Raw genomic sequence first — 24281 nt, forward strand, 5'->3', positions numbered from 1 at the left:
CCATGTGCTTATCCAAGGATTGTTTAAATCTCCCTAACGTGGCCAAGTTAACTACATTGGCAGGCAGGGCATTCCACTCCCTTACCACTCTGAGTAAAGAACCTGCCTCTGACATCTGTCTTAAATCTATCATCCCACAATTTGTAGTAATATCCTCTCATACAAACTGACATCATCATCTTTGGAAAAAGACTTCCACTGTCTACCCTATCTAATCATCTAATCATCTTGTATGTATCTATCAAATCCCCTCTTGGCCTTCTTCTTTCCAATGAGAACAGACCCAAGTCTCTCAGCCTTTCCTCATAAAACCTTCCCCTCCAGACCAGGTAACATCCAGGTTCAAATCAATAATTATCAATGTCCCTTAATCATTCTACTTAGACTGATTTCTTCTATCAGAGTGTTGAGAATCTTTAGAATTCTCTACCCCAAAGAACTGTATAAGCTGAGTCATTGATTATGTCCAAGGCTATGATAGATTCTTAAACTGTAGTGGTATCAAGGGTTGTAAGAGAACAGACAGGAAAATGGGGTTCAGGCCAGACCAGATTGGCCAGAATCTAGAAAAGGCAATTCAAAGAACTGAAGAAGTAAACCAGCAGTGGCTACACAAGGTCATTCAAACCCAATGGCAAGAAATACACTCCAACAGCAACATCATCTTCCAAGACAATTAATCCAGCACCAAGGTATTTACTATTCCAAATCAGCTACGTTGGGCAAGATATGACATTGTATGCCTGACCATAGATTTCTAAAGTAACTGGGAGAAAGTGAGGACTGCAGATTCTGGAGATCAGAGTCAAGAGTGTGATGCTGGAAAAGCACAGCAGGTCAGGCAGCATCTGAGGAGCAGGAGAATCTTCTAAAGCAAATGGTCTACTTGAAACCCAATCAGAGAGAGAGAGATCCTGGAGAACTACATTTAGGGATGTCCTCAAAATATCCCTAAAGACCTTACGTACATTCCTGCTAATTTATGGTCAGCCCCAAAATGGAGAATGTCTTTATTTGGAAAAGCATCAAACACATTGAAAGACTTCTACCAGACAATGAAGAGGTGAAAACCTGGTGTCAGAGGGAGCACAAAAGCCTTCAAATCCACATTTGACCTATCTTTCAAAGATCTATCTTTGGGCGGCACGGTGGCTCAGTTGTTAGCACTGCTGCCTCACAGCACCAGGGACCCAGGTTTGATCCACACCTCATGCAACTGTCTGTGTAGAGTTTGCACATTCTCCCTGTGTCTGCGTAGGTTTCCTCCCACAATCCAATGATGTGCACAACAGGTGAATTGGCTGTGCTAAATTGCCCATGGTGTTAGATGCATTAGTCAGGGGTAAATATAGGATAGGGGAATGGGTCTGGAGGTTTGGTGTGGACTTGTTGTGCCAAAGGGCCTGTTTCCATACTGTAGGGAATCTAATCTAATCACTAACCCCACACGTGGCAGATTCTATAGATTGACCATTGGACTTATTAGCCATTTCAAACCATTGAACCAGAATGAAACCATGACATCCAAAGATGTGCAGGTCAGGTGAATTGGCCATGATAAATTGCCCACAGTGATAGGTGCATTAGTATGAGAATGGGTCATGGGTAGGTTACTCTTTGGAATCGAATCTAATCTAATCTAAAAAGAATCCTTAATCTCAAGGAACTGTATAAAAAGAACAAAATACAGAATGGCATGCAGATTCAAGTGCCATAAAGGCTATTCCTGCACTTATTTTCTTATGATTAGAAGACGCCTCACATTTGTTCAGCTACCTTTCTTCTTAAGTTTAATTGTCTTTTGAATCCCAAAACTCTCATTACAGGAAAGTGTGTTTTTTTTAATTCAGCCTTCTCCCATTATGATCCATACCTATACTAGATTTGTAGGTCAAGTTTATACTGGTTGCACAAGGAATGCAATTCAGTTTTCTAATGGCTGTACTGTAAATATGTAGGTTGATGATGAGCAGCTAGGAACACAGACTCAGGATCCATACCGAAGAACACAGACTATGGGTCATCATTTGAAAGGGAAAATTAGAAGCAAGGGGCAAAATCTTGTAGGAGCCTGGCTGATATGGGCTATGGCAAAGTTTGTGGCAGAGTCACACAAGCAGTCCAAAAAACTCTTAACTCTTGTGCATCTTCTGTGCAGCTGCTCTTGCCGAACAAGTTTCTCAGTAAGGAGTGGAGAGTTCCATATCAGGAAGGATTATTGCTTGTTATGCACCTTATTGACTGCATAGCTGACCTTATAAATATGCATTTTCCAATCTTATCAATTCAACATGGGAATCAGATTGGCGACTCTGGCTTACTGCTGGCTGCAAAGAGCCTCCATGTGGTTTGGCACAACATGGCGCCTGAGAACTCCCGGGCACTTCCAGCATTGAGAATATTGAAATTTAGTTTTGGCTGAGATGACCTCTAGACTTAGGTCATCTTCAATGTCTGCTTGGGCTTATCTGCTTGTCTTCCCTCATCATTGTTTTGTTCTATATTCACAGACGGTGGTTTTCCATTCAAAACAATCAGCTGGTCTATCAGAAGAAGCTCAAGGTGAGTTGGGTTGCTTGTCACTTTATTACTATGAGGTAGCTTACTTGCATCTCCTTTGTTTCTAAATCATAAACCAACTCCAGGGATATTACCTGGACCAAACTGCTCTAACACTTTCTCAAATGTAAGATCACAGGTTCTAGTCCAGCAGGTTTATTTGGAAGCACTAGCTTTCAGAGCGCTGCTCAGCTACCTGATGAAGGAGCAGTACTCCAAAAGCTGGTTCTTCCAAATAAACCTGTTGGACTATAACCTGGTGTTGTGTGATTTTTAACTTTGAGAAAGCGAGGGCTGCAGAGGCTGGAGATCAGAGTCGAAAAGTGTGGTGCTGGAAAAGTACAGCAGGTCAGGTAGCATCCGAGGAGCAGGAGAGTCAACATTTCAGGCATAAGCTCAATTCCTGATGAAGAGCTCATACTTGAAGCATCACTTCTCCTGCTCCTCAGATGCTGCCTGAGTGGCTGTGCTTTTCCAGCACCACACTTTTCGAATCTGATTTTTAACTTTGTCCACCCCAATCCGGCACCTCCACATCATGACTAGATAAATGGTGCAAGTGAAATGAAAAGTTGCTTTTGTGCAACACCCTTCACCACCTGACAACATTCCATAGTTTTTTAATAGCCACTAAAGTATTTGAAAGGTTATAATGTAGGCAATTTTGCAGCTAATTTGCACACTACTAGTACCCACCATTAGCAACAATAACTAGAGTGATGTTGATTGAGGAATAAATATTTGCCAGAGAATTTCTTTCTTTTGACTAGATTACTTACAGTGTGGAAACAGGCCCTTCGGCCCAACAAGTCCACACCGACCCGCCAAAATGGAACCCACTCAGACCCATTTACCCCTTTACCTAACACTACAGGCAATTTAGCATGGCCAATTCACCTAACCTGCACATTTTTGGACTGTGGGAGGAAACCGGAGCACCTGGAGGAAACCCACGCAGAGACGAGGAGAATGTGCAAAATGAGATCTTTTAAGTTTAGCCAAGAGGGCAAAGAGGCACTGTTTAATTGTCAAATCAGAAATAAAGCTCTTCTAACTATGTAGCATTCTCGGTTTGAAAACACATCTACTGCAGAGAAGTGCTATCCACAGAACTACACCAAACACATAAAGTTTAAAGGAGGTAGCTTAGGTTCCATATCAGGCAACACAAAATTGTTGGATCATGTGAACCAATGGTCTATTTCTCTTCTATAGATTCTAGGTGATTGCATGAATGAGTTAATTTGTGTTCATCAGAAAGTGCAGATGTGGTGATGTTACTGGCTAGCAAAACCACAGCCCAGAGTAATACGTTGGGGACTTGGGTTTAAGATACACCAAGACATCTAGTAAAATTTAAAATCACTTAATTCTAGAATTGAAAGAGAGTCTATTGCCAATTATCATTGATTTGGTAGGATGGCAAATTAATAAACTAGATCAGCAAGTTTGACTTTTAATAATTGTTGGAAGAAGTCTAGAAAACCACTGAGATTGAGGTTAAGTGTCAGCCTTGCCTGAAGTGCCCACAAACCGTTAAAAAAGAAACTTAAACTTCACAGAGAATGGAAGATACCTTGAAACTGTGAATTGTTGACTTTGCTAACCCATTGAAAGAAGCTGTAAATTCAATTCATTATTTTCAATGATACAGGATAATCTAACGGTTGTGGTGGAAGACCTCCGACTGTGTACAATCAAGTCTGGTACAGACACTGAGAGACGATTCTGCTTTGAAGTAGTCTCTCCATCAAAGTGAGTGTGAATTGGCCAATGCCTGTCAAATCTTTTTATGTTGATCAGTCTGCTGAACAAACAAGGGAAGACGGAGCATGTGGTGTTCAATCATGCAAGAATGCTGTGTACTTTGTTTTCATTGATTAGACCAGATTCCCTACAGTATGGAAACAGGCCCTTCAGCCCAACCAATCCACACTGACCCTCCAAAATGTAACCCACCCAGACCCATTTCCCTCTGACTAATGCACCGAACACTATAGGTAATTTAGCATGGCTAATCCACCTGACCTGCACATCTTTGGAGTGTGGGAAGAAACCCGCACTGACAAGGGGAGAATGTGCAAACTCCACACAGACAGTCGCCTGAGGCTGGTGTCGAATCGGAGTCCCTGGCGTTGTGAGGCTGCAGTGCTAACCACTGAGCCACTGTGTTGCCCCTTCATTGCCATTCCTTCATTTCAGATCTGTTCCATCACAAAATAAAGTAGATAATATCTTTAATTGTTTTTAATTGTTTTTAAAAGCTTGTTTACAACACCCAAATCTGTGGCTAAACTTGGCTAGATGGCAAATGAATTGCATTCTCTTAACCCATCCATGTGGGACTTGGAAATGTCAGCCCATGTTTTATATAGCATTTGGAGAACAGGCACACGGTTGATCTGTACCTTTCATTAAATTGGGTACATTGCTCCATATCCTTTGATACCTTTGCCCACAAATAGTTAAAGCTCCCTTTTTTTTCTTCAGCAGTCTCAGCCTTTTGGGGGAAAAATTGTTTTTTTTCTGTTCAAAGAGTTTGTCAGTTATTTCATTCATTCTCCACGGCCTTCGAATGTTTACTTTTTAAAATTTAATTCCCTTTCAAAGTTACTGTTGCACCTGCTTACATCACTCTTTCAGACCCTTACATCACCCTTTCAGACAGATTTTTTTAAAAAACTGATGTCCCCTGTAGTTATTTTGTCAATTATTTCAAATCAATGTGCTCTAATTATACAAAACTTCTGACAATATTACAAGAATTCTCCTAATTCACTATCAAAACTCCATATAATGTTTGAATATTCTGCACTTCAATTAAATTTCCCCATAGCCTTTTCTGCTCTAATGCAAAAACAATCTCAATTTTGCTGGGCCTAGTAAGTAATTTAAGGTAGTCAGACTCCTCCTTATCCTGAACTATCCATCCATGAAATTTTGTGCACAATAATAAACAAGATCCTTTCGACAGAAAGATTAAGAGATTGATGAGGAAAGAGCATTGCTCATTTCTGTCAAGTTCAATAATAAGAAGTGTTGAGAAATCAGATACAACCTGACAATTGCCCAGTGTCTACCAATAGAACTTGGGATACAGTAGATTTGCCTAGAATAATGCACCAAACATTAGGAAACCCACCTACAAATCCACATTAAGCAGAGCTTTGAGATAGTCGAGCCAAGTTCCTATCTAACCTGATTCACCAACAAACAAGCTCTGTCAAAAAGAAATGAAAATTCTGATTTTGTGAAAATGTCGTTACTTTTCCTCACACCTTAAATCCATGACATTGTTCAGTAAAAACTTTCTCAAAAATGCATGACGTTAGGACTGATAAATCTCTAATCTTTTTCAACTTAGCACAAGACCGTAAGACAGATGAGCAGAAATTAGGCCATTTAGGCGATCAAGTCTGGTCTGCCATTCGATTGTGACTGATAGGTTCATCACCCCATTTTCCCACCTTCCCCCCCATAACTTTTGATCCCTTGGCAATCAAGAACTTATCTACCTTGGTTTTAAATATACTCAATGATCTGACCACCACAACCTCTTCTATGGCATTGAATTCTATAGATCCACCATTCTAGCTGAAGAATTTTCTCCTTATCTCTGTTCTAAAGGGTCTTCCCTTTACACAAAGGCTGTGCCCTCAGGCCCTCGAGTCTCCTACCAATGGAAACACCTTCCCAACATCCACTCTGTCCAGGCCATTCAGTATTCTGTAAGTCTCAATCAGATTCCTCCACATCGTTCTAAACTCCATTGAGTACAGTCCCAGAGTCCTCAAACATTCCTCATATATTAAGCCTTTCAACCCTAGGATCATTATCATGAACCTCCTCTGGACCCACTCCAGGGCCAATATATCCTCCCTGAGGTATGGGGCCCAAAATTGCACACAATACTCTAAATGTGGTCTGACCAGAACTTTACAAAGCCTCAGAAGAGCAAACCACTCGAGATGAATGACAACTTGTATTTGCCTTCCTAAGTACTGTCTCAACCTGCAAGTTTCCCTCAACAGAAACATGGACGAGGACTCCCAAGTCTCTTTGCACTTCAGATTTATGAAGTTTCTCCCCATTTAGAAAATAGCCCATGCCTCTATTCTTCCTACCAAAGTGCATCACCTCACACTTTCTCACATTATATTCAATCTGCCATATCTTCGCCCACCCTCCTAACCTGTCTACATCTTCCACTTATCTCTGTACCATCCCAAACTTAGCCAGAATTTCCTCAGTTCCTTCATCCAGATCATTAATGTATAAAATGAAAAGCTGCGTTCATAACACTGACCCTTGTGAAATGCCTGCTATACTGAGAAGGTCCCTTTTATCCCCACTCTCTGCCTTCTGCTAATCTTTCAGCCATGCTAGTACCTTGTCTCTAACACCATGAACCCTTATCTTACTCAGCAGTATCTTGTGCAGCACCTTATCAAAGGCCTTCTGAAAGTCCAGGTCAATGACATCCATTGGCTCTCCTTGGTCTAATCTGCTTGTAACCTCCTCAAAGAATTCTAGCAGATTTGCCAGACATGGTCTCCCCTTGATGAAACCAGGTGACTTTATCCTATTTTACCATTCACTTTGAAGTACTCAGAAATCTCATCCTTCAGAATGGACTCTAAAATCCTACCAATGACTGAGGTCAGGCTAATTGGCCTATAATTTCCCATTTTTTGCCTTACTCCCTTCTTAAATGAGGGGATATGTCAGCGATTTTCCAGTCCTCTGGGACTCTCCCTGAATCCAGTGATACTTGAAAGATTACTACTGAAGGCTGCATTATCTCTTCAGCTATCACCTTCAGAAATCTGGGGTGCAGTCCATCTAGTCCAGGTGGTTTATCTACTTTCAGACCTTTCAGTTTTTCTGGTACCTTTTCCTTGGTGATAGCCACTGTACTCATCTCTGTCTGTTGAATTTTGGGATATTATTTGTGTCTTCCACCGTGAAGATTGATGCAAGATACTTGTTTAGTTCCTCAGCCATTTCCTTGTTCCCCATTGCTACTTCTTCAGCAGCCCAATGTCCACTTTTGCCTCTTTATATATCTAAAGAAACTCCTGCAATTGTTCTTCATATTACTGGCTAGCTAACTCTCATATTTAATCTCCTCCCTCCTTATTACTTTCTTCGCTGTCCTCTGTAGGTCTTTTTAAGCTTCCAAAACCTGTGGCTTCCCATTGCCCTTCACTGCATTATATACTTTCTCTTTTGCTTTTATGCAGTCCCTGACTTCCCTAGTCAGCCATGGTTGCCTCATCCTCCCTGTACCATGCTTCTTTTTCCTCGCGATGAATCTCTGCTATGTCTCCTGAATTACTCCCAAAAACCCCTGCCATTGCTATTCCACTGCCTTTCTGCTCGGCTCCTCCCCCAGTCAGTTCTGGTCAACTCCTCTCTCATACTTCTCTAGTTGCCTTTATTCAGCTGTAATATCATTATATCTGATTCCACCTTCTCCCTTTCAAATTGCAGAATAAATTCTATCATATTATGGTCACAGTCTCTTCAGGGTTCCTTCACCTTAAGCTCTCTTATCAAGTCTGCTTTCATTGCACAACCCTAAATGCAGAATTGCCTATTTACTAGTGCTGCTCCAAAAAGCCATCTTCTAGACATTCCACAAATTCTTTTCTTACGATTGTTACGACACGAGGTAAACCCTCCTGTTTAATTTAAAACCAGCAACACAGCAAAGATTTATACCATGCAATAATCTGTAGAAATTCGAGTGGCCTCGAACTATTTAAAGTAAAAATTAACAACTTTATTTCCTAAAGTATAACAGAGAATAATTAACTAACATCTATTAACCATTCCTTACTCTAATCTATCTGCTACCTTCCCTTCTATAATACTAGTCTGATAAAACTCCCAATTAAGATTATAAACAAGACTTCTTATTCTCAAAACCCGGCAGCTTCCGTTCTTCTGTTCAGATCTTCCTGTGTCTTCTTTTCTTCTTCTTAGGAATTTCTGCATTACAGGTTACTGATCGAAAAGGTACCTTTTTAAGACAGCTATTTTTCAGGCAGTCTGTTTACATGCTGGTAGCTTGGCAGTTCTCCTCCCAAATGTTCAATTTTCCCCAGTCTTATACCTCCAAAGCATTGGATTGCATCATTGGCTTTTAAGATTTTCAATATAATCAATTCAAACCGAATTAGAGTTTGATATTTTTTGGGGTATAATTTAAACTGATTGGCTGAATTCAAATTTGTTTTTGTCTCCAGGCAATGATCTAATTGAGTTGTTCGACCAAGTGTTACATTGTTGCCTTATTGAGAACACTTGGTGTCGTGTCCGGTAGTTTGGCTGTTTTTAACTTTCTTAAAGTAGACGCATATCTTCATAACATGATCCACCACCTAACTGTCTTTGAGTGACTGCAATACAGTTGACCATATTGTCAATCCAAGTCAAACATATTCCGTGCAGAATTATATTTTGTTTTGCTCAAAAACTGCATGAATCCATGTCAGATTCTGTAAATTCCTTTTTTAGAAATAGAATCAGTCTGAACATTGGGGCACAGATAGCTTCACACTGGGCAGCTCACACCTTCATACATTATCTGAGACGACATGGCACCTATTGTTAAAGTTAACTGAGAATGTAACTTTTTTAAAACGTCCTGGGAGTTACATATGAAAGAACTGAAATCAACACTGTCATTCTAAAGGATGAGAGACTTAACAAACAATCCAGGCCTTTTTCAATATATAATTTCAGTTACATCACACTGTAAACGTTTGCTATAAATTATGTGTCTTATGATCTTATACTCTACAACCACCTGATGAAGGAGCAGCGCTCCGAAAGCTAGTGCTTCCAAATGAACCTGTTGGACTATAACCTGGTGTTGGTGATTTTTACCTTTGTACACCCCAGTACAACACTGGCACCTCCAAATCATATTTCCTGTGCTTTCATGCTGCAGTGTTTCAGAATGATCAACAAACTCACTGGTGGAAGGTCCCACTTCACACTGCAATTTTCCACTGCATATCGAGTCATACAAATTTCTCTTTGTCTCCAATCTATTTTAAACTTTGTCTATAAGTTTAACCGTTCCTGCAGGTGAACATTCTTTCACAAAGGTTTTGATCTTGATGTTCACTCTTAACTTGCCTGTGATTTCATGTTCCAGTGAGTCAAACTCTGCTCTGATTTGTTGCCCTGGTCATATGCGTACATGAATTCAGCTAAAACAATTTGGTTTATCGTGGGCATCTTTTGATTGTACTTACTGTTCTGTCATTGGGAATGACTGAAAGCTTCACCTCAACCAGTGTTTCAGGTTATCCAAATTTGTGTTACCACGATTTCCTGTATTATTGAACTAGTAAACCAGAAACCATGATTTCAAATTGATGTTTAAAGATATCTGAATTCAGTTTAACACATCTGAAAATAAAAGGCTGTATCAGTAAAAGTGACCACAATCTATCAGATAGTTATGAAACCCTAAACAGTTCATAATGTCCTTTGTTATCCTTACCCACTCTGGTCTGGCCGCTCACAGGCTATTGTCTCTTGTGTTTAGTGAGAGTCAGTGTCTGTGGAACCATACAAGAAACGGACAATAAATATGCACCTTACCAATTAGCCTCACATCCCATAATAACTAAACAGTAATCAGAGCCTCAAACTCCATGAAGGGCAACGTTTGACTGAAATGTCCCTCACGTTTCCCTTCACACATACACGAGTGCTGCTGTCAGAACTGTTTTAAATAGTAGTCGTTTTAACATTTACAAGACTTGCAGCCTTGATGCAAGTTCCCTGTTCTTATGCTCTCCTTATGTTCCCTGGCAGGAGCTGCATGCTTCAGGCTGATTCTGAGAAACACCAGCAAACCTGGATCCTGGCGGTACAATCAAGCATTGCAACAGCCTTTAATGAGAGGCGAGAGGACAATTATTCGGTACAAAATAAATTCATTGAAACTTCGCAATTACAAGTTCCACGCGCACACACTGAATCTCACAGGGGTATGGATTCCATGCATGCTGACACTCAAGAGGTATAATTCCAACATATTAGCTGTCACTAGGATACTGATCCTGTACACTCTTTCACTGGAATATGGTTGCACGCACACTGACTCACTGGAATTTGAATTCTACACACAATGACTCTCACAGGAATATGGGCTCCCCGCACACTGAAACTCACCAGGTGTGTTCCACTCACAATGATAAATAATTATGCAGTCATTAATTCTCATTTGGTAATGTTCACAAATACTGATTCTCAATGGCAGGGGTGGGGGCAAAGCCACTACAGTTTTCCATTATGTTAACAAAATAGACTTCTTTATTTCTGACGCTGCAAACTGTAAAATATTCAATAGCTCATCACAGCCGAAGTGAATGCCTGACATCACAGAGCCATATATTTCCAGAGTGACTAATGGACTGTAATCAGGAACAGGAACCCAGCTGATTTTTACACTTCTCTAAACAAGAAGTTAGTCATGGTTCCTTGATTACCCTCCTCCAAATTGAAATCAAGGACCAGAATGTGGGTGGAATTTGGTTTGTGTGGTTCAATGCCCATAACTTTGTCCAGAGAAACTGTTCAGCATCGTTCCTGAAAATGATCCTGGCTCTGCTCAGCTACGGACTACATTTTTTTTAAGCAGTTCTCACTGTTATCTATATTTGTTAGAGTTCAGCTTGGTGTCTTTTCAGAAGTTGGAAAGGACTTCGTCTATGTCTACAGGAGTTTTGGATTTCTCAGACGAAGCAAGACCTGGAAAGGAAAAGGGTCTGGAGCAGGTGCAAGCTATCCCAGGGAATGCCCAGTGCTGTGACTGCAATGAACACCTGCCAGAATGGGCCAGCATCAATCTTGGCATCACCCTCTGCATAGAATGTTCTGGAATCCACAGGTAAAGGGCAAGAGTCAGGCACATTTGCCAACTCACCCAAATTTTAATTTGGTGCAGTCGCTGAATACACCCTTTGAGGTGACTAAAGTATTGAATAGATCAAAGTATGATATTAGATATAGAGGCTTTCAGAAGTATTTGGCGAAGTTCTTTAACAGTTTGAACTAGTTATACATGAAACTCTTAATAAAGGCAAATTATTGGCAAGGATTAAATACAGGCGGCATGGTGGTTCAGTGGTTAGAGTGGAGAGTGTGATGCTGGAAAAGCACAGCAGATCAGGCAGCATCTGAGGAGCAGGAGAGTCGACGTTTCGGGAAAAAGCCCTTCATTGGGAATGAGGCTGGTGAGCTTGGGGTAGAAAAATAAATGAGAGGGGAGTGGGGTTGGGGGGAAGTTGCTGAGAGTGCAATAGGTAGATGGAGGGAGGGGGGGTGATGGTGACAGGTTGGAGAGGAGGGTGGAGCAGATAGGTGGGAAGATGGACAGGTAGCACAGGTCATGAGGTCATGGAAGGTTGAATCTGGGATATGGAGGGGGGAGGGGAAATGAGGAAACTGGTGAAATCCACATTGATGCCATTGTGTTAGAAGGCAGAAGATGAGGCAATCTTCCTCCAGACATTGGATGGTTAGGGAGCGTCGATTAGCACTGCTGCCTCATAGCACCAGGGACCCAGGATCGATTCCCACCTCAGGCGACTGTCTGTGTGGAGTTTGCACATTCTCCCCGTGTGTTTCCTCTGGATGTTCCGATTCCCTCCTACAGTCCAAACATGTGCAGGTCAGGTGAACTGGCCATGAGAAATTGCTCATACTGTGCAGGGATGTGTATTTTAAGTGCACTAGTCCGGGGAAATGTTAAGTAATGGGGGAGTGGGTGTGGGTGGGATAATCTTCGGAGGGTCGGTATGGACATGTTGGGCTGGAGGGTGTGTTTCCACACTGTAGGGATTCTATTCTAATACTGATTACAGAACAAGTAAGTAATTCTGTGTTCTCAGTTATTTTCTTTCAAAACCCTTGTTACTTTAGCCCAGAGATTCATTTTCATAAACTTTTCAGATTTTATTCTCCTGTGATTACCTATTAATGGGATTGTAAACTCTGAACTTTTGAGCTGAATGCTGGGAGCAAGTAACAAATCTAAGTATTCGGAATAAGCCCAGCACTGATCTTGAGGAACTTCTTGTAAGAATGTCAGGAGTGGGATGAAGCTGTAACTGTCAGAAAACAGGCTAAAGACATGACAACTGGAAGTGTGTACTGAACAAGAGAGAACTAATTTTGGTTCTCTTATTTCTGTCAGGAGTCTGGGAGTCCATTTTTCCAAAGTCCGATCACTGACTCTTGATTCCTGGGAGCCTGAATTGTTAAAGGTCAGTACTTTCCAGAATGAATATAGTTTAAACTATATAATATGGGATTTCCTACATTTAGAACATAGAACAATATAGCACAGAACAGGCCCTTCGGCCCTCGATGTTGCACCGACCTGTGACCTTGGACTTCTACATCTGAATTCCCCTTTACGTTTCCTATGCCACCCCTCCTTCCTCTCTGCTTTTCCTCCCTTCCTCTCACCTTTATCCCACATTCATCTTTTTGTCCCCACTCTTTGCTTCACCTTTCCCTTCCTCTTACTCCCCCCTCCATCTCCTTTGCTTCCCCCTTCACCCTTTTCTTTGTTCTATCTCTTCCCTCCCCTGTCTCTCCCTACGGCTCCTATTTCTTTTCCCTTTCCCTTTCCTGTTCTATTTCCCATCTCCACCACGCTTCATCAGGCTCTCCCCCTTTTCTTCCCAACTCTCCTCCCAGGTTATTTTCCCTGAAGCCCTATCCACATCTGATTTTAACCCCCACCTCTGTTCCACCCCCTCACTCATCTCCATTTCTCACTGTTCATTGTGTCCCACTCCCCTGGCCCTCAACCTGTGTTTACTCATCAGATCTCTCCTTCATCGCTGTGCTTTCACTACTACCCCAACCCTGCTTTGATTTTCCCGTCACTCTGTCATCCCTTTCACTCTTTATGTTTCTCTCGCAAACAGCTGATGTGTGAGTTGGGGAACTCTACCATTAATCGAATCTATGAAGCTCGAATTGAAGAGATGACAGTGAAAAAGCCTCACCCTGGATCTCCTCGGTAAGGATGATATTTTGAGGATAACATCTGTCGTAAGATTGCAAAGGTCTTTCTCTACCATAATCCTGAAAGTTGATAAAAGGCATAGTGAATAACACCTTGTTCACTACTCTCCTTCCTTAGACAGGAGAAAGAAGCCTGGATTCGGGCCAAGTATGTGGAGAAGAAATTTATCCACAAACTTCCAGAAAGTGGCATCAGACTTCGAAGATGCAGCTTGAAGCGAAATCAGCGTACCAACACGCTGGAGAAAGCCCAAAAACCTGAAAAACCACCAAAACCTTTCCTGAAGCCAAGAGGGAAAACCTTGTCCTCGAACTCAGGTAAGATTGAAATTTCCTTTCACTTAAATACCATTGACCACAGGTCATTACCATTTGCTGTGCAAAGGTGGCTCAAATGGTTAGTGCTGCTGCCTCACAGTGCCAGGGACTCAGGTTCAATTCCAGCCTCAGACAGCTGTCTGTGTGGTGTTTGCACATTCTTCCCATGTCAGTGTGATTTTCCTCCGTGTGCTCCGGTTTCTTCCCACAGTCCAAAGATGTGCGGGTTAGGGTGGATTGGCCATGGGAAATTGTCCCATAGTGTCCAGGTTAGGGTGGATTGGCTGTGCTAAATTGTCCCATAGTGTCCAGGGATGTCCAGGTGAGGATGGATTGGCCATGGGAAATTGCCCCATAGCATTCAGGGATGTGTAGATGCATTAGGCAGGGATAAAAGGGTTAGGGAATGGGTCTGGGTGGGATAGTCTTCGGAGGGCCGGTGCAGAGCTGTTGGGCTGAAGGGCCTGTTTCCACACTGTAGGGATTCTATGAACAGTACTTCTGAAAATAGTTCTTCCTCACATACACCAATATCTCGTCAAAAAACTTAAATTGATGTCCTATAGGGCTTGCATCATCAGTTAATAGGAATGGAAACCTAGGATGATCTTGTTCTTCTTAATCAGGTCCATCCTCAGCCCCTTTGCTTTTAGAAGAGCTCTAGGTTTTCCAACCTTATTTTGTAACTAAAGTCGTTATGGACCAGGACAGACCCCCTCAAATCATTTCAAGAAAGTAGCATGGACACTAACTTTGCTAGTTGTTTGAAGCAGGTTTATAGTAGATATTCCAGAAGAGATGCAGTTGGCCAACCACTCAGTTCTGAAAAAACAGAATTTATATGCGATACTACCGAATAAAACACAAACAAAAGAGAACAGACAACAGAGTAACTTAGGTAAAAACAATGACTGCAGATGCTGAAAATCAAATACTGGATGTTACTTCAACCCCAGGGCATCAATGTGGACTTCAACAGCTTCCTCATTTCCCCTTCCCCCACCTCATCCTAGTTTCAAACTTCCAGCTCAGTTACTGTCTCCTTGACTTGTCCGACCTGCCTATCTTCTTTTCCACCTATCCACTCCACCCTCTCCTCCTTGACCTATCACCTTCATCTCCTCCCCCACTCACCCATTGTACTCTATGCTACTCTCTCCCCACCCCCACCCTCCTCTAGCTTATCTCTCCATGCTTCAGGCTCACTGCCTTTATTCCTGATGAAGGGCTTTTGCCCAAAACGTTGATTTCGCTGCTCGTTGGATGCTGCCTGAACTGCTGTGCTCTTCCAGCACCACTAATCCAGTAACAGAGTAACTTAGCCTATCTGAAAACCCAACAGAGTATCCCCACTTAACATTGCTGTCCAAATTCCTTCAACAATCCCCATAAACACCCCCTTGGCAATTAAGGTAAAATCAAACCCAGGGTCTTCCAGGAGCAATGTCAGAGAGGGGGAGGATCAGCATGGAGCTGCTTCTTTGGGTCTAGCAGCTTCACCATTGACTGCTCGTTAAAACCAAACCAGAGAAAAGCTGAACTTAGAGAACAGGCCATTCCCCTTTCATTGTACAAGTTCGTCTTTAAACTTGAAAGCCCTCTTCCTGAGGCAGTATCAGTTAGCTATAATCAAATTGGCCCTAAAACCCTTCAAACCTCGATCTCTCAGAGCCTGTGTCTTTACAACCACTCTGAAAACAGAAACCAAGGGTAACATTACCTTGTTAAAGGAGCAGCATCATCACATCTCCCCACTTTAAAAAATGAACCATCAACCAGCTATCCAAACATAGCTTCATTTTAAAACCACTTTATCTTCAATTGTTAGTATACCACAACAACCATATAAATTACATTGACAATAGTCGTGCAAATATGCCCTGCTACACTCTGTTTCAGTTTGTTGTATTCCTGCCATCGAACACCTCTGTTTCTCATTTGAGACTTGAAAAGGCGTCAGCAATCGTGTTTTCTTGTCCGGCCACATGCACAATTTTGAAATTGGCTGTAACAGCATGCTCCATCTAAACAGTCTGACGTTTTTGTCCTTCAATTTCTCCACAAACTTCAGTGGATTCTGATCAGTGTATATGATTGCCTCAGATACATTACTGGGAACATAAACATTGAAATGTTGTGACGTTAACACCAAGTTCAAAGTCTCATAGAGTCATAGAGATGTATAGCACAGAAATAGACCCTTTGGTCCACCACGTCCATGCCGACCAGATATCCCAACCCACTCTAGTCCCATTTGCCAGCACATGGCGCACATCTTGCCAAACACTTCCTATTCATATACCCATCCAGATGCCTTTTAAATGTTGTCATTGTACCAGCCTCCACCACTTCCTCTCGCAGCTCATTCCACACACTTAGCACCCTGTGTGAAAAAGTTGCCCCTTAGGTCTCTTTAATATCTTTCCCCTCTCACCCTAAACCTATGCCCTCTAGTTCTGGACTCCCCCACCCCAGGGAAAAAGACTTTGTCTATTTACCCTATCCATGCCCCTTATGATTTTATAGACCTCTATAAGGTCATCCCTCAGCCTCCGATGCTCCAGGGAAAACAGCCCCAGCCTGTTCAGCCTCTCCCGATAGCTCAAATCCTCCAACCCCGGCAACATCCTTGTAAATCTTTTCTGACTCCTTTTCACCTGTCAAATATTTATGCTGATTAACGTTCAATTTCCTTGAGAAATAACTGATAGGTCTTTCTATCTCTCATCATCTTCTTGCAAGAACACAGCACAGACACTCGCATAACTTGCGTCGATAATTGCCTTGAATTATTTTGCGTCATTAGCTGTGGCTAATACCGGGGCAGTGGTTAACATAGCCTTCAGGTTGTCAAATGCCTTCTGACAGTCCGCTGTCCAATGAAACTTCTTGCCTTTCTTTTGCAATTTAATGAGTGGAGCAGCCACACTGCTAAAATTTGGGATGAATTTTCGATAAAACCCACTCAATCCCAGGATTGCCTTTTCTGGCAATAGTCCTTCAGGGGTACATATCTCCTCATCTTTCAACATCAAAGATTGAGAGGATCCTGTATCTCTTAATATTGTAACCTCTTTACCTGCTGCTCCTGGCCTATGTGAGTAAACTTTACCTTCGAAGGTATATGGTTTAAGAAGATCTGGCACTTCCTCCTTAATCAACCTCTGACCAAGTTGTACATTCTGGTCAGCTTTCTAGCCTTCACTGTGCTTTCCATTACCACGCTGACAAAATTCACTGGCTTATCCTGTTTTCCCTACATCTGGTTTCCCAATGCTTTTCCTAGCTGAAAATGTGTTGCTGGAAAAGCGCAGAGGTCAGGCAGCATCCAAGGAGCAGGAGAATCAACGTTTCGGGCATAAACCCTTCTTCAGGATTCCTGAAGAAGGGCTTATGCCCGAAACATCGATTCTCCTGCTCCTTGGATGCTGCCTGACCTGCTGCGCTTTTCCAGCAACACATTTTCAGCTCTGATCTCCAGCATCTGCAGTCCTCATTTTCTCCAGTGCTTTTCCTAGCCCAACAACATTGTGATTTCATGTGGCCTACTTTATTGCAGTGAAAACACTGGAGCTTTTTAACTTCTCTTTCCCCTTCAAGGGTTTTCTTTTGTACCCTGTATTAAGTTATCCTTATAATCTTCACCGAGATCTACCTTTCTCTATCCACATGAGGATTTCTCTTTGTCCCAACTTCTATCCCTCACGGATTGAAATTGATTTTGGAAGCTAAACTTTGAATTATGGACCAACTCATAATCATCAGCCACTTCAGCTGCTAACCTTGCCGTTTTAACTCTCTGCTCTTCTGCATAAGTTCTCACTACTTCAGAAGTGAATTTTTGAACTCTTCCCAAATAATTGTCTCTATGAACATCATAGGTTTGCTCTATTTTAATGCCTTTATCCATCTATCAAAATTATTTGTTTGATCCTTTCAAACTCAATATCCTTAGTTTGCTGAAACATTATCTAGACTTCTGGCACAAGCTCACATGCACTTAAAATGGCTTTCTTCACCTCCTCATACGGCCCGGATACATCCTCTGATAGTGATGTGAATACCTCACTAGTTCTACTTACAATTTTTGTTTGGATTAACTCAAGATGATTGGCCACCACATTTGTTTAGCCAACTTTTCAAATGAGATGAAAAAGGCTTCCACATTCCTCTCATCGAAGTTAGGCAAGGCTTGAATATATTTAAACAGTTTATCCCCAGCCCTTTGGCTACCATGGGTTTGTTCATCCTCACTCTCTTCCTCACTAAATTTCCCTTTAGCCTTCATCTCCATCCATTTCAGCTGACTTTCCTGTCTCAGTGCCAATTTCTGAAGTTCAAACTCCCTCTCTTTCTTCCTTTCTTCCCTCTCCTTTTCTCTTTCTATCTGCTGTCCCTCTCTCTTTCTCTCTTTTTCTTTATGTTCTGCTAAAAGATTCGGGGTTCTTTTTCCATTTCCTCTGCATTTAATCATAAATCAAACCATTTCATTTCTGTTGCCTGTTCCTTGCCTCTAACTCAAGCTGTTTCATTTTCAATTTAATTTTAGCCATCTCAAAAGATTCTGATGGCTTTTCCAAGAAATTTAAATGCTGAGCTATTGCTGTAATTATCTCTCCTTCCCACACAGAAGAAGGAGGTAGCTCCAATCCCAGCTTGTCTGCTAATTCCAGCAGCTTGGCTTTATTCAATTTTTGTGAAACCCCCAAGTCACTTCTTCCACCCCCAGAAAACTCTTAGTGACTGAGAGAGACATTGCTATCCCAAGCACTGTTTAAACCAACCAAAATGAACATACAGAATAAAAGACACTCACACCTGCCACTCGCTGCCTCTAAGTCCAACAACACGAATCCCAATTGGAACCATTGAACAAATCCTGAACAAGCCCTCAATCTGTTATGGACTAGGCTAGTTCCCCTCAAAACATTTCAAGAAAGTAGCCTGGACACTAACTTTGCTAATTGTTTGAATCTGGTGTAGAGTAAATATTCCAGAAGAGATGCAGTTGACCCAACCACTCAGTTTTGAAAAAACAGAATTTATTTGCGATATTACCGAATGAAACACAAACAAAAGAGAACAGACAATAGAGTAACTTAGCTATCTGAAAACCCAACAGAGTAACCCCACTTAATGATGCTGTTCCAAATTCGTGCAATAATCCCCATAAACACCCCCTTGGCAATTAAGGTAAAATCAAACCCAGGGTCTTCCAGGAGCGATGTCAGAGAGGGGGAGGATCAACATGGAGCTGCCTCTTTGGGTACAGCAGCTTCACCACTGACTGCTCGCTAAAACCCCAAACCAAAGCAGGAAAAAGCTGGGCTGGGAGAACTGGTCACTCCCCTTTCATTGTACAAGTGATTATTTCAAATCTTGAAAACCTTTTGCCTGAGGCAGTATCTGTTAGCTATAATCAAATTGGCCCTAATACTCTTCAAACCTAGCTCTCTCTGAATCTGTGTCTTTACAATCCCTCTGAAAACAAAAACCAAAGATAACATTACCTTGTTAAAGGAGCAGCATCATCACAAATCCTTCATCTCTATAGTAATTCTGGTAAACCTCCTCTGTACCCTCTGCAGGACACTCATATCCTTCCTAAAGTCCAGTACCCAGAAATGGACACCATACTCTGGTTGCAGTCTCACCAGAGCTTCATATAGGTTAAGCGTAACTACCCTGTTTTCATCCTCAATGTCTCTATTTATGGTGTGACAAGATCCTAGAAAGTTTTCTAATTATTCTTTCAGTATGTCTTGCCACCTTCAAGATTAACATACATTAATTCCCAGATGTTTCTGAAACTGCACTCTCTTTAGCACTGTATCTTTCAGTATGTACTACCTCTCCCTAACCCTTCTGCCAAAATGCATCACCTCACGTTTCTCTGTATTAAATTCAAAAAGTCCAGTTGTCCATCTCTTCCAGTAGCCCATGCCCTGTTACAGCTGTTTGATATCATCCATATTGTTTCCCACACCTCCAAGTTTGATATTATTTCTGATAATGGCAAAGCAACACGAACCTACAGGATCATGATATAAGATGCACGATTAAAAGACAGAGCTAAGTGAAGACCTCATGGAGATGACTACATAATGGACAATGGAAGGATCTTGCAAAACAACCGAGGAAGTATTAGATCATCTGTAGATACTCACATGGGTGTGCTGTGTTAGCTCGGCATAATATGGAGACTTCATACCAATAAGACAGAATCCTTATCAGTTCAGCTCAGAAAAACAAACTCCGGGGAGGAAAAATAAATTCAATACATTCTGGAAAATTACTTTAATGAACCCAATCAAAGCACTTCGCTTTCAACGATACTGTCAGTTTATAAACTGGATAGATCAACTAGATACTGTATAGATTACAGAAAGGTAACTGCAGTCAGAAAATAAGATTTGTACTCATTCCCACTATTGGAAGACTGTATTAACAGGAAAAGATAGGGTAAGGATAAACTATTTCTAGTGGTTAGGGATTCTAAAACTAGGGGGCACAGTCTCAGAATTAGGGTAAGCTATTCAGGAGAGATTTCTACACATTCTTATACACAAAAGGTGATAGATGTTTGGAAGCCTTTTCCACAAACATCAGCAAATGCTTAAAATTGTTAATTTTAAGTCAAAGATAGATAATTTTTTGTTAAGCAAATGGTAGAAAGGAATTTGGGCCAAAAGCAGATAAATGGAGTTAAGCCACAGATAAGCCATAATCTAATTAAATGTTGGAACAGGCTCAAGGCCAAAATAGTCTACTCATGTTCCTGTGTTTCTATGGGTTGGCAGTGCTGTGTTCCTTTCTGACATAAATGTATTGAAGTGGTACTGGCAAGTGCCCTTAACATCAAACAAGAAGAAGATACCCACTTCTGTGACCCCACAAGGGTCACAAACAGTTTCAAGTAATGCCATTTGGATTAAAGAATGACCAAACTACATTCCAGAGGCTAATGACCAAACTACATTCCAGAGGCTAATGAATCAAGTCATAGCTGAAATTCATAATTGCACATCTATTTTGGCTTTGAGATATATAATAACATCTGGGAGGAACATGTCAGACCAGTAGCAAACTTGCTACGAAATTACAGTTGGCTGGTTTTGTAATAAATTTGCCCGAAAGTGTATTCACAAGTGCAAGAGTAACTTATTAGGACATACTTCTCAATGGTTGTACACTACTTTACAAAAAGAGACCTTGAGAATGTCATTGACTTTTCAATTTTTTGAAGTTTATGTTTGACATGATAACAGATGTACAGTACATTAATCTACAGTGACAGTGATCTATTGGTATTCATTCATAAGTTCAAAACTTGAAATGTAAGACTTACTCAGAATATATTATTTCAACCATTTAATAGTAAGGTCATTCATATTTCTGAAGCAAATAATGTGGTTGCAGATGTATTGCCCAGAGTGTAAAATGATGGTATAAGTTAAAGGTTTAAGAAATGCTGAGATTTTGTATTTTTGTTTGAAAGGGGGCAGGAGGTGGATGAACGGATAAAAGTCATGTGTTTTGTCATCTTTGCATCATGCATCTCATGATGTAACACTTTTTCTGAATGGTTTTTCATCTCAATTACCAAGGTATATAAAGACTATCATTAAATTTTTAGGTCTCAGGCATTCCTTCAGACTATATTAGACAATAACAGATTCTCTTTATCCTTTTAAATCTTTTTTTAAAATTAAATAAAACAAGTCATATAAAATGACAACATATTATATTCCCGTTTCTTCTGTGCATATTGGCATTCCAAGTATCCCTTTTCCAGTATGGATGGCAGTTTCTGAGGATTTGCTCTTTTGTTTTACAAATAATCTCTAGCTGACTCCTGCTATCCACCCATTCCAATTTGGAGATTTCTCCATTCTCCAGTGTCTGTTTTAAAACTACAAAATCAAGCCTCAGTATTTTCCCATTTGCACACATGTTGAGTGTATTTTATTCCATAGCAACGTACTATCAATGTAGCACTCAAAGGGTGTTGCTATTCAATTGCTTTTTACAATTTCCTCCAATATTTTTGCAGAGAAACACCATATCCACAGCCTTACCAAAAGCGAGTTTCTGTTGCTAAGTACCTTCCTTTTACAAATCTGATCATTTTACCTTCCAAAGCTAAACTGCAATATTTTCTTCCCCATCTCACAAGAAGAATTACAAACTCTCCTGTACTTAAGAATCCATCACAGATTGCTTAGGAAGCATCATGAAAAACAAGAAGTTTGAGGTTTCTGGCATTTCACATTGATGCAAACTTTAACAAAAAGCTTTATTTTAAATGATTTTTTCAATGCCTTGTTTACCAGAACATTTCCTATGTTGGGATTTTTCATAATTTTATTCAACTGTATTGCTACAAAACTCTCTCATCTGGTTTTGTTCGGGTACCAAGTCAATTCAGTTGTCCGTTTAGACTTTGCATTTTGTCCATTTCAGTTTTCTAAGCTGCTGCATTCTTTTTCTGAGGCCCTTTGATTAATAACAATGAGCCTAACATTTCCCAGATAAGGTTGCTAAAGTGACACAATCATTTCAACCTGATTTCCAATCCAATATGTGAAAAAGCTCCAGAATCCAACTTGGAATTCTTCTTTAAGCCCACTTATCACAATGTTTTCAAGTTTCCTGTTTCCACTCAACAAACAATTATCCACACACAACATAAAGATGCTTGAAAGCTGCTCCTCATAACAAAGTCTATTTTTAAGTTGACAGACCAGTTTTAAGAATGATTTGGAGATGCCGAATCAGTTTTAACAAGGCACACCTCGTTGAGAAGTACCAAACTGGAATGGCAGTATTTAGGTAAAATACACATTAATTTTGCTTCACTATTTGGTGGCTTGTTTGGAGGACTAAGAAACAATATTATTTAATCTACTCTTCCAAGCATTTGTTACTAACAAAGCCAACAACTAAGTGTTTTATTGCCTTCTATCTTCATATTCCCACTCCATGACCTAACTTCCTGTCCTTACCCTGTATGTTCAACCAGCTTTTACATTTGCCAGTGGCCTTCTTTGCCTGACTTAATAGTCACATTTCTCCACTGACTAGCTCCTTCTGGTGTGTTATCATTCCCAAAAGTCTGAGATTAATGGGACTCTCAAATTTCCCAACATTAACCCGATCTTTATTTCTCAGAAACCTGGTCGCAGTTTAGCCGGTCTATTCTATACTATGTAGACATGCACGCCACTGGTGCATGCTCATTTTCAGGAAATAGATGGGTAAATCATAACATAAACTTTACAGTTTGACTCAAACACCCTCCAGTACTACTGTTATACATTACAGGATAGCTGTTTTTAAACAGTTGAAGTCCACACTTTCAGCAAGAGCTTCAGTTCAGTTAACCACACACCACAAAATTCACACTCCACTGATTCTTAGTTCCTCATATTTATTCAATCAATTCATACCCAATTAACCCTGTTCACTTATTCTATTAAATCTCAGATCAATATTAAGTAACAGTGCTACTTTAAACAGCTGCAGGACATTTGTAAATTGACCCACAATGCTGTTAGGGAGGAAGTTCCAGGATTTTCACTCACCAACAGTGACAAGTCAGCATGGTGGTGACATGTATGTGTTTCCATTGTCTTTCTAGATGGCTGTGGTCATGGGTTTTGAAGCTTCTACCTAAGGAGTCTTGATAAATTTCTCTGGTGTCTCTTGTAGATGGTACATATTGCTGCTTCTGTGTGTTGGTTGTGAGAGGAATAAACATTTTTGGATATCACCTCAAGTGTGCAGTTTTGTCCTGGATGGCGTCAAGCCACTTGAATGTAGTTGGAGGTGCATTCATCCAAGTGGACAGTATTCCATCCTAGTCCTTATTTGTGCCTTGTAGATGGTCGCCAAGCAATGGGGAGTTAAGAGTATGGTGCTGGAAAAACACAGTAGGTCAGGCAGCATCTAAGGAGCAGGAGCTTCGACGTTTCAGACAAGGGCCCTTCATCAAGAATTCCTGATGAAAGGCTCTTACCCGAAACGTCAATTCTCCTGCTCCTCGGATGCTGCATGACCTGCTGTGCTTTTCCAGCACCGCACTCTCGACTCTGATCTCCAGCATCTCCAAGTCCTCACTTTCTCCAAGCTATGGGGAGTCAGGAGGTGAGTTACTCACTCCAATGTTCCTAGCCTCTGACCTGCTTTTGTAGATTAGTATTAATGTGGCTAGTCTGGTTCAGTTTCTGCTCAGTGGTAACCCCAAGGTTGATAGTGGGGGATTCAACAATGTACCATTGAATGGCGAGGTGTTGTTTAAATCCTTTCTTGTTAGAGATATCCATTGGCTTACTGGGACT

At 41.0% G+C, this 24281-nt stretch overlaps 2 protein-coding genes across 2 annotated transcripts in view; one reads left to right on the forward strand and one right to left on the reverse strand.

Moving 5' to 3' along the window:
- The window catches only part of LOC140492622 (zona pellucida sperm-binding protein 3-like), a 187988-nt gene that overhangs the window by 114749 nt on the left and 48958 nt on the right, over window positions 1–24281 (reverse strand). The gene's annotated exons all lie outside the window — the stretch shown is intronic.
- The window catches only part of LOC140492619 (arf-GAP with coiled-coil, ANK repeat and PH domain-containing protein 2-like), a 129698-nt gene that overhangs the window by 90207 nt on the left and 15210 nt on the right, over window positions 1–24281 (forward strand). The window contains exons 11-17 of the mRNA XM_072591639.1: window positions 2511–2562; window positions 4214–4314; window positions 10396–10504; window positions 11274–11473; window positions 12782–12851; window positions 13524–13618; window positions 13742–13941. Coding sequence (XP_072447740.1) covers window positions 2511–2562; window positions 4214–4314; window positions 10396–10504; window positions 11274–11473; window positions 12782–12851; window positions 13524–13618; window positions 13742–13941 — 827 coding nt within the window. The remainder of the gene's footprint in view (window positions 1–2510; window positions 2563–4213; window positions 4315–10395; window positions 10505–11273; window positions 11474–12781; window positions 12852–13523; window positions 13619–13741; window positions 13942–24281) is intronic.

Source organism: Chiloscyllium punctatum, chromosome 21 (genome assembly GCF_047496795.1).
Source record: "Chiloscyllium punctatum isolate Juve2018m chromosome 21, sChiPun1.3, whole genome shotgun sequence".
In the NCBI taxonomy this organism is placed as follows: Eukaryota; Metazoa; Chordata; class Chondrichthyes; order Orectolobiformes; family Hemiscylliidae; genus Chiloscyllium; species Chiloscyllium punctatum.